The sequence below is a fragment of the Oryzias latipes genome, chromosome 8, assembly GCF_053564925.1.
Source record: "Oryzias latipes strain Hd-rR chromosome 8, Olatipes_Hd-rR_3.1".
NCBI lineage: Eukaryota > Metazoa > Chordata > Actinopteri > Beloniformes > Adrianichthyidae > Oryzias > Oryzias latipes.
The window spans coordinates 14,831,558-14,842,422 of record NC_136244.1 but is presented as its reverse complement, the minus strand read 5'-3'; the positions used below and the strand labels follow the sequence as shown (position 1 = coordinate 14,842,422).

Genomic DNA, 10,865 nt, shown 5'->3' with positions numbered 1-10,865 from the left:
CTGGTTAAAGAAAATAAAAAAATTTTTTTAATGTTTTTACCTGTAAAGTAAAAAACAAAACAAAAAAAAGTGGCATCAATTTTTCTCATTCATAAACAGTTGAAAGGCAATATGTATCACAAGCTGAAGTAAAACATTGTGACAGATTTTTGTGTGTTGCATACTGCAGAAAATCAGTCAGTAAGCACCAGATTAAAGTAGATCTATTTTTTTTAAACAAATGTAAGGATGTTAGGTTTGCCTTATGGTTAAAATAAACAATAAAGGTCACTGACTTATCTTTGAATTAGTTTTACTTTTTCAATTTTCTGGCAGGGATGCCCCACAATTGGTTAATAAACTGTATGGGGTTTTTTTGTGATCAATTCTGACAACAAAATTCACTGCCTTCTACATTTACTGCATTGAGATAATCCTAAAGTAAAATACACCACAGGGTCTTTTATTTTGAAAAATAGTCATGTAAGAAAAGTTATGAAATATTTCGTATTTTGAAAAAGGCTCATATCTTTATATTCAAATTCAAGTTAAGTTGTATAGCACTTTTCCTGCAACAAAGCATCTCAAAGTGCTTCCCTCCATAAAATAGATAATAGTAATATATATATATATATATATATATATATATATATATATATATATATATATATATATATATATATATATATATATATATATATATATATATATATATATATATATATATATATATATAATGTAAAATTCTAGATGTTATAAAAGCGTGGATTAATAATTCAGCACTGGCCTTTGACAGCCAGATTTTAGTAAGGATATATAAACTATCCTATACTATTTTAGTTATGTATATATATATATATGTACATACATACATACATACATACATATATTTATAAACTTTTTCTTTTTTATTTTAAATAAGACTTTTCATAACTTCTTTGTTATTTTCAACCGCATACTTTATTTTGAAGTTAATGCAGGTGCAAGTTTTTTTTTTCCTTTGGCTTGCAAACATTTGTTTTTATCTTAGTGTTTATGTGGTAAACTAAATTCCACAGGTACTTGCCCATCAATGTATTTAACTATGACTGCTGCTCTGTGTTTGTTTTATGAATTTATTGATGTAAATGGACGTTTTTTCCAAAGGATGTTCATTTCTCTCATTGGTTTCTGTAGTTGTCTTTTAAACATTTGTTTTCAATGCTAATGCTGTGCTCAAAACTACAACCAAACAAGAGACACCTGCCATGCGCTTCAATAATTAATCTGACACCGAATGAATATTTAAAATATGTCCTTTGGTTTGCAGCGGTCGGAAAAAAAATCTAAAGAGCTCCACCTTTGACCAATCAGAGGCGGAGATCCCTCACTCACGCTGATTTTGAGCCAATCAGGGACGCACTTCCTCCATTTCCTGTTGTGGAGCCGGAGTTGGACGGGGCAAGTCTCTGGTCCAGAATATGAATCAAATTCCTTGGTTTGCATGAACGGTTTTCCTTTTTTTTGTTTCCATAAGAGGTGATGTTCGCAGCCGAGCAGCATGCGTGAGTATAGACCTCCTGTCTTTGAACGTTTTTAATTGTTCTCCTGCGGCAGTAAGATGTAAACAGCTTATACAGACTTTACGACAGTGAGCCCGGTCAGTCATTCTGTGTTGCCATGATGCTAGCATGATCAAATTCATCGACATGTCTGTGTCTTTGAATGTCTTTCAGCCTGCGACAGGGAGCCGGCATGTATCGCTTGCTGCACCTGATATCATGACGCGTTACTTGCTATTTCCTTGACAACAGAGGATCTTAAGTATTCAGGTACGCTCCCTTTTGACACCAATAGATGTTCTTTACGTGAGTACGTAAACTGCTACGTCTGTACGTAACGTCTGTTTGGCGTCGTTTTACAACATTTTCATTTACATCCCTAAACCAATTTTCTGTGTTAATTTTGAATAAACTTCTAACTTTTAAAAGAATAATGTTTTTTTTATGGGAAAGGGATAAATGAAGGCCTAAATGTAACGGAGCACTGTCTGTCTACGATCTGACGGATTAGTGTCAGTCAAGAGAGCAGCAGTCAAGTTAGCGTAAAAATAAAAAAAACGGATGTTCCGGTTTTAAAAAAAAAGTCAAAATAAAGGAGTCCCCCCCATTCAAATCCAACTTTATTTATAAGGTACAACATATTACATGGGGACCTGAATAAATACAAAGTACTTATGTATCAAATCAACACTACTGAACATATTTGTTTTCATTTACCATTTGACAATCTGATTTCAAATCCTGATTGAATATGATTTTTTGGGTCGAATTTCAAATTAAAAATAAATTGTGTTGGTTTCTAAAACTGATTTCACATAACTAGAAGTTTAAACTGCAGAAATTGTGACAAATTCAGTTATTTTGCTTGATAGATTAGAAGATATTTCATAGAAATAGCTTTTTTATGTAAGCACTGTTTAATCCCTTGATTGCCCTAAAAACAGTCAAGAGTAATTAAACAAGAAAAAATGCACAATTCTTACTCTATTGTTGACCTCTAATATTAAGTTGAGGCAAATAATATTTCCTGCATTATTTCCATAATTTTTGGAATTAAATACCTTTTTTATGAGCTTTTTAAACCATGAATTACCTAATGCTACAATTCAATTTAGATTATTTGATATTTGTGGCTAAAGAATTCAAATAGATTTAAAAAATAATACTAAACTAAATCATTTATGCATAATCTGCAACATTTTACACTTTTTGAACAATAGAAAAATATTGTCTAGCATTATTTTTAAAGTATCCCTTTATTATAAACTACCATATTTAAAGCAACTGAATTTTGAATTATCTACATAAAGGTTTCGAAAGTGCCTTAAATGTACAACAGTCATCTTTAGAAAATGCTTGCTCTCTAAACCTCTGTTAAAGGACCACCATGCCGATCACTCTGCTGTGGGCCGTGGATGTGTACGGCAGGGTGTACAGCCTCTCCACAGCCGGCCAGAGCTGGGTGCGCGCTGACGACATGCTGCTGGAGCTGAAGCGGGTCACGGCGGGGAAGGACCGCTGCTGGGGCATCGGCTGTGATCATCATGTTTACCTGAATATAATCCCCAGCGAGACCCCCATCCGCTACCGGGAGGAGACCTATGAGAACCAGGTCAGACGCACAAATCGATGTTGTGCGCAAAAGTGTGTGTTAGTGCCGCTAAAGCCGTGTTGCATGCTTTTAGCGGTGGAACCCTGTGGACGGCTTCACTGATGTGCTGCTCCCCACTGACCGCTGGCCGTGGAGCGATGTGACTGGGATGAATCCCCAGCCGCTCCACAGCTTCCAGCTCCCCTCCCGCAGCTGGGAGTGGGAGGGAGACTGGTACGTGGATCAGAGCTGTGGGGGGGAACCCAGCCAGACCGGGGTGAGAACAACTCTGGACTCTTTTGTTGTTTGTTCTTCTGTTTTCCTTGTCATTTTATTAATCAAATCGAAACCTTTTGGTTGCACACTCTTTTCTCCTCAGGGCTGGGAGTACGCTGTTGATTTCCCAGCAAACTTCTCTCCAGAGAAAAAGTGGAACTCTTGCGTCCGCCGGAGGCGATGGATCCGTTATAGAAGATATACAGCACAAGGAACCTGGGCGAAAGTCTGTAAAACCTCCCTTCTTCTCACTTTTTGAGATTTCCACAGATTTTGGTCAACACTTCTTTTCTGCAGATCCCCCTGGAAAATCCCAGGAAGCCCCCACTGCCACTCTGTGACATCAGCTGTGGAGGATGGGAGATGAGCGACCAGTCTGGGAGGTATCCTTATCTCTGGGGGGTGACGCAACAAGGACAGGTCAGTTTTTTAGACCCACTACATGGGCTTAGGTGGAACTATGTGAAGCTTACGCTACATATTATGTTTTAAGAAACCAAATTCTAAACGTTAAAAACATTATGATATAGAACATTCAGATCACAGGTTAGAATGTGAATAATTGAAAAATTTAGTTATTTCCAATAAGGGTTTTAAAGGTGCCTTTTAAAGTATTTTAGAGATTTTATTTTCAAAAAAGTATTGTGTTAAGAACAGAATTTAACTGCAGGTAGGGATAATTTTCATTTTTGGCCACTAGATGGCAGTGTGACTTCAATCATCACATGGTAAAAGGTTAAAATTGAGGTGTTAGACATGTGGGAGAATACATTTCTCCGCTTTTTGTAGTTTAATCCACGTGTTTTAATGAAATGAATTCCTCACAAAGCCCCCCATTTGGCCTGCAGGTGTGGTTCAGAGAGGGCATCCACCCTCGTGTCCCAGAGGGAACCAGCTGGGAAGAAATTGAAGTGCCCAAAGAGGTTGCTCAGTTATCAGCAGGCCCGGGGGACCTTCTGTGGGCTTTACTGTGGGACGGGAACCTGCTGGTCCGCACCGGCCTGAGCCTGGACAGCCCAACTGGTCAGCATTCAGTGTAACACATTTATTTCCTAAGTATCTCCCAAATACCCCCGTTTGTCTCCACTTCCATGAGATCGTTTTCTCATAAAACATTTTTAAAATGATGAGTTTTGTGCATTGGTGAGATGAATCTATTCGTCTTCTGTCAGGGACTTCCTGGGTAGATGTGGAACCGCCGGGGAAAGAGATCGAAGCGCTCCACGTGTCTGTTGGAGTCAGCGTGGTTTGGGTGGTGACTAAAGACTACAAGGTGAGCAACTCCTCCTCCCGTGTTTGTGCCCTGCAGCCCAGCTGGCTTTATTTTACTCATCTGCTCGGGTGTTTCTAGGTGTGGTTCAGGCGCGGGGTGAACTCCCACAACCCCTGTGGCTCCGGCTGGATCAGCATCGGCGGGGAGATGATGATGGTGGACGTCGGGCTAAACGATCAGGTTAATGGCGTTTGGTTGAAGGCATCAGAACACAAACAGGCGCTCAGCTTTTGCTGCTTTGTCACAGGATTTTTTTTCAAACGTCCTCCCCCCATCCTGCCTTCAGACTCACACTGCGACTGCCCTGTAACATGAGTAAGGCCTGGCGGCCCAGCCAACGTCCCAGCAGCAGCGACTCCAGCCTTATATATCCGTAAACTGTATTCCCTGGGGCCTGACATATGGGAGTCTCCCTAATTAGAAGCTGGCCAAGCCGTCGTCATCGTATCCCATATTTCATATTTCACGGTTGCAGTTATTGGAAAGGCGGCAGGAGCCCCCCTTACCCCGTTTGTCCTTATAAAGTCACAGCTACCTGCGTCCTGTTTCTGCCTCCGATAGTCTTTGAAAACTTTGTCTGAATAGTTTTTATGTTTCACATTTGCTAGCTGAAAATGATACTCTGTGTGTTGCTCTGCTGCTCCTCCGTCAGGTGTGGGCGGTGGGGGAGGACCGTGGCTTGTATTTTAGGATGGGTGTGACTCTGTCAGAGCCAAGTGGAAATGGCTGGATTCCCGTGTCTGCACAGTGGGGCAGCAGTAAGGAGGTTATTCCACCCAGGTCTGTCCTGAATCTCCTGAAACGCACAGATGTTTAGCCCCACTTTTAAAGTTGTGTTCTTGTTCCCAAAGGGAGGATTGTGAGCTGAGCGGCCCGCTGACCGAGGCCTCTCAAGGCTCAGTGCTCAGCTGCACCGACTCAGACTCAGAGTTTGGACCTACAGACCCTCACAGCCCTGTAGACACCCCAGTCACGGAGGCAGAAGCCTCCTCTGTAGTCTCATCCCAAGAAGGGAAAGTCTCAGTCTCAGCCTCCCAACAAGATGCCCCGAAAGCTTTCATCCCTGCCAGTGACAGCTTCATCAACAGCCTGGTCTCTGACCGGGACAGGCCTGTGGTGCAGCCAGCCACTGTCACAGAGGCCCTCCAAGAAGAGGGTGAGGAGCTTCTGCCCCCAGCCCCGGTCCTCCCAACGCCTCAAGCTGCAGATGTCCCGTGGATGAATGTAGACCTGGAGGGGGCGGAGGCGGCTCGGAACGCACAGGTGTCGGGACGCTTGTTGAGCGACACTCCTGCAGCCATCACCTACGATTTGGGGACTCTGGAGGGCTCGCAACGGGTCGGGGAGGAGGACGGGCCAGTGTGGGCCTGGATCTCCGGCGGAGGCTGCGACGTGGACGTGGGCTCGCAGATCAGCTGGCTAAGTCCTTCTGGTGAGGAAAAGGAACTAAAGCATCTCCAGCTCCTTTTGTTTCTTCCTCTGGAAATATGTGTTTCTCCTCCAGGACCTCTCCCCAGCTCCTTGTCCCTGACTCCGGTCCAGTCGGCAGCCTGGAGCGAGCAGCCTCAGCAAACGGAACCCCGACAGGAGATCAGCAAGAAACCCCTGGAGAGAAGCAACGTGAGGGTGTTGTGTCGATGGCTCATGCGTGAATCGGAGCCACTTTCTCACGTTCCTTTCTGGTTTTGTTTCCCAGTCGGTGTGGGTTCGGAAAGGCTCCCTGCGATGGTGGAGAGACTGGAAGCCGCAGCGCTGGCTGGACGTGGGCGTCGCCCTGGAGCAATCCACCAGACCTGACGGCAGGAAAGACAGCATTTTCTTTGTTTATTACACACAGTATGATGAGAAAAAGGTGGGTTTTCCTCAGCTTGTCACAAGCAGACGAGTTCCTATAGCAGCAGGAAGATGAAACATCTTCAACTCCTCGTTTCAGTATCTCCACGTGTTCATACATGAAGTGACGGCGCTGGTGCCGCTGCTACGAGACGACCACTTCGCCTTTGCCCTGTACACAGCAGAGAGGACCAAACAGAGGTGGCCTCTGGTCTTGGCGGCCCAAACGGAGCAGGACATGAACAACTGGGTGAGTCAGAACCACACACTTCTCAGAGTTTGACACTTTGAAGCCGACGTCGCGTCTTTGCTTTGCTGCAGTTGGAGCTGCTGTCCGGCTCCTGCTGCAAGGGTCGAGGCATCGCAGGACCCCCATCCAGACAGGCTGTGTGGTCCACCACCACAAAGGGAGACCTCATGGTCCACGAGCCGTGCTTCTCCCTGGAAGCCTCCGCCAACGCCATGCCCTGTGACCTCATGTGAGGCTGACCGAAAGTCCGGCCTTCTGTCCCGTCCGCTGCGCATTTCCGACGTTCTTCTCTGCCTGCATGTGTCTATCACGCTAACATGTGCTAACAGGCTAACGCTGGGTGCTTTCCGCTGTGTGGTGCTGCAGGTTTTGGCGGCAGGTCCCGGGTCACCTGCGCTGTGTAGAGTCTAACAGTCTGGGGCTGGTGTGGGGTGTCGGGTGGGACGGCACCGCCTGGGTCTACACCGGACACTGTGGGCCCAATGCGGGTAACACAAGTCCCGGAGAGAGCTAACACTTCACTTTAGCTTTGACTAAATAGCAAACAACCACAAAACGACACTTGCTGCTGCAGATCTGAGTGCTGCTAGAGCCATTTCTTAGAAAGATGAAGCAGAAAAGAAGTGCACGCAAACTGCTGGCTGGGAGGACAGGCATGTTTTAAATGTGGACACGGTGGTGACAGGTCCCATGTCAGCAGTTCAAGTTTCTGCCATCTGTTGCTGCTTTAAAACGCACACATTCACGTGTGTAACTGTAGATTTATGTGCACGCCTGAAGACCCGTCTGTATCCGTTCCTCGCAGTCGCCCAGACCCATGAGCAATCCGATGTCAGGAGCGTGCACGTGTATGAGAATCAGAGGTGGAACCCCGTGACCGGATACACCGACAAGTAGGACCTTTGGAAAGCCTTGTTGTGAGTCTCGTTAGGCGATCTGGTCCAGAAAGCTTGATGTGTCTTTTGGCGCCTTCAGAGGACTTCCCACCGACCGGCCCATGTGGAGCGATGAAGGCGGGCTGAAGGAGTGCACCAAAGCCAACACCACCCCTCCTTCCCCGCAGTGGTCATGGGTAGGTCGATTTCTGCCGGTTCTGTTGGGTTTTGTGCGCCGCTCTCTGAAGTGGACTCCGATTTAGGTGTCAGAATGGACCGTGGACGACAGAGTCCCTGGCGGGACGGACAAAGAGGGGTGGCAGTACGCGGCAGACTTCCCCACGTAAGCAGCTCTTTTGAACGCCACAAAGACCCATTTCTGCCCCCGTTTACCCCCCTCTCCATCACACAGGACGTTTCACGGCCACAAAACTATGAAGGACTTTGTCAGGCGCAGACGATGGACCAGGTACACGCTCGTACGCCTATTCATTTATCCATTTGCCGTTTCTATGGCAACACATCATCTGTGCTGTTCAGGAAGTGTAAGATCACCGTGAGAGGCCCGTGGAAGCAGGTCCCGCCCATCCGCCTGAGTGACATCTCCATCATGCCCTGTCTGGCCCAGAGCCGGATGGAGCAGGTCCCTGTGTGGGCCATCAGCGACAAGGGAGATGTGCTGTGTCGGCTGGGGGTGACCCCCCAGAATCCCGCGGTGAGGGGACAAAGTTCCAACCCGTTGGGCAGCTCCGGGTTCCTGTCGGGAATTTCTCATCTGCCGTGTGTCTGACTTCAGGGCGGCTCCTGGCTCCACGTGGGCACAGACCAACCCTTCAAATCCATCTCCATTGGTGGAGCCAACCAGGTGTGGGCCATCGCCAGGGATGGAGCCGTGTTTTACAGGGGATCCGTGTCGCCGCAAAACCCTGCAGGTCAGAGGTCACAGAGACAGGAAGTCTCTTTAAAGTCCCCCTCCGATCATCTATTGATCTCTTGTAAAAGCCTTTCCAATGATATTGTAATTATGATTATTTTGTTTTTGGCCAAAATCAAAAAGACATAGCCCTGTAGAGCAACAGGAGCAACCCCACCCCCTTTCACCTCCCCCTTGCTGAGAACTCTTGAGCAGAGAGCCTGTGACCCACCTAAATAGGCTCTTTTCAAACAGCATGTTTTGTTGTCTCCCCCTGCAGGAGAATGCTGGTACCACATCCCCTCCCCTCTGAGACAGACCCTCAGACAGCTGTCGGTTGGACGGACGTCCGTCTTCGCTGTGGATGAAAACAGTGAGGAACATTAATCTCAGCAGCTTCCTGTCTGAATTAAAGTGAAGAAGCTGAGTTGAAATTCCACCTTCAACAGGTAACCTGTGGTACAGACAGGGCCTCACCCCCAGCTACCCCCAGGGGTCTGCCTGGGAGCTCATCTCGAACAACGTCACCAAAGTCTCGGTGGGCCCGCTGGACCAGGTGGGTGCTGTGGAACCTGCAGTCTTCTTCTCACTGTGAGGTTTGATCAGATGCTCGCGTCTTTCCAGGTTTGGGTCATTGCTGATGGAATTCCAGGCTTCCCCGCGGAGACTCCAGGAGCAGTCTGCCATAGGGTGGGTGTGGGGCCCATGCAGCCCAAGGGCCAGTCCTGGGACTACGGCATAGGGGTAGGTTCCTGCCCTCTCATCTGCTTTCAGTCAGCTTTTCATGGCTTTGCATAACCCATGTTGTGGCTTCCAGGGAGGCTGGGAGCACATCAGCGTGAGGGGGAACTCGGTGGAGGCGCCTCGGAGTCCCCACCCTCCTCCGCTGGGGCCAGCCCGCAGCCCAGCCCCGCAGAGAACGGTGAACGGGAGTGCCGTGTGTGTGTAGTCAACGTTGCCGCCGTCTTCCTCTGGCCCCGTTTGTGCCTGGATCTGCGTTCGCCTCCTGGAATCATTCCCTAATTCCCCTTCGTGTGGAGGGACCGCACAACCGGACAGTTCTGGACGAGTGGATGAGTGTTGGAGCCTGGCTGGGTTTCCTGGATTCAGCAAAAGGGGGTGCATGTGTGTGTCTGTACGACTGCTAGGAATCATGGGACGGAGCAATAGCTTTTATTTATTCACCCAACGTGAGGAGGCATTTCAGTGAAGGGCTAATTTACAGTCATGGCTGCTGCAGCCTGAAATCTGTCGTTTGTTTGCATGTGGTTTCAATTCAGAGGATTTGTTGGTTGAAGTGTTTCTCAGTTTGTGTTTGCTTTAGTGTGTTCTTTATTTTTGTCCCCTCTCTCCCAGTCCACTACAACATGCCTTCTGAGGGCTTTTTTTTCAAGATCTAACTCTTTTTCCTGTGTGGGAACACTTCGCTGCCCTGCAATAAAACCTTCTTCCTGCTGGAAGAAGAATCTGGTCACTGGAACCATTGAGAGCCACGGCGGCTGTGAACGCAACCCAGCCGCACAATCATGGAGATGCTAAATTAAAGTCTGAATGTGCTCGACGCCCCTTGGAGTTAATATGCTAACAAATCTTTGAAATGAAGGGAAAGGGGTTTATGAACCAGAAAAATCTAGATTTGTTTTTCTAACTTTAAACCAAAAACACTGTTTTGTCTCTGGACTGAAAGTCAGTATAGAAAAAAATGATTTAACTTTTCATCTGGACTGCAGTGACAAAATATTTTTAATTAGATTTACAAATATCAATTAAAACCATTAAAAAAAATAAACTTAATCCATAATTTGACTCATTTTTATTAAATCCATTTTCCAACCCACTGAATTCTAATTAAGACCACGAGGTTGCTGGAGCCTATCCCCATTAAGGGAAGGCGGGCGGGATACACCCTGGACAGGTCGCCTGTCTATTGCAGGCAAAAAATATGTTTTCTGTTTTGTTTTTCTAAAAAAGATCAAAGTTTAGCTTTAAACAAATTATTTCTCACATCCAAATTTGGATTATAAATAAAAATGTGAAAAATAAATGTATATATTTTTTATAGTCCACTTTAGTTGATTAAATTTGAATTGGTTTAGAAAATGAAAAGAAAAAAAAACTGGAAAAGAATGACAGTTTATTTTAGTTTTGTCTCACTAAAATGCCAAATGGATTTTATATTTTGGAGCTCACATTAGTTATTGTTCTACAGCAAAAGTGTTTTATAGTCCAGATTCCAGGTTCCACATATATCAGATTATTTAAAATATTCTACTTGTATAGCTGCTTTTTAAATAAAAGGAGTCATCCAATGAAAAGAACCATCGATCCACCATC

General features: G+C 45.8%; 1 protein-coding gene across 1 annotated transcript; it reads left to right on the top strand.

The window, feature by feature from the left end:
- The first annotated feature begins 1,384 nt into the window (after window positions 1–1,384).
- Window positions 1,385–10,849, top strand: tecpr1b (tectonin beta-propeller repeat containing 1b). The gene is made up of 26 exons (XM_011478241.4): window positions 1,385–1,523; window positions 1,695–1,790; window positions 2,901–3,132; window positions 3,206–3,388; window positions 3,491–3,613; window positions 3,685–3,807; window positions 4,236–4,410; window positions 4,560–4,660; window positions 4,739–4,840; window positions 5,313–5,440; window positions 5,512–6,092; window positions 6,165–6,280; window positions 6,357–6,512; window positions 6,594–6,743; window positions 6,815–6,972; window positions 7,110–7,231; window positions 7,549–7,636; window positions 7,719–7,815; window positions 7,882–7,961; window positions 8,031–8,087; window positions 8,159–8,333; window positions 8,415–8,550; window positions 8,812–8,904; window positions 8,981–9,087; window positions 9,156–9,275; window positions 9,349–10,849. Exons 3-26 carry the CDS (start codon window positions 2,908–2,910, stop codon window positions 9,478–9,480), a joined length of 3,528 nt encoding a protein of 1,175 aa, XP_011476543.1. The 5' UTR covers window positions 1,385–1,523; window positions 1,695–1,790; window positions 2,901–2,907; the 3' UTR covers window positions 9,481–10,849.
- The last annotated feature ends 16 nt before the right edge of the window (window positions 10,850–10,865 follow it).

Excerpts from the sequence above, each read along its gene's own strand:
- tecpr1b (XM_011478241.4), top strand. The coding sequence starts at position 2,908 with ATGCCGATCACTCTGCTGTGGGCCGTGGATGTGTACGGCAGGGTGTAC. Across the intron at positions 6,093-6,164 it reads CAGCTGGCTAAGTCCTTCTG|GACCTCTCCCCAGCTCCTTG; the intron begins GTGAGGAAAAGG and ends TTTCTCCTCCAG. Across the intron at positions 6,281-6,356 it reads AACCCCTGGAGAGAAGCAAC|TCGGTGTGGGTTCGGAAAGG; the intron begins GTGAGGGTGTTG and ends TTTGTTTCCCAG.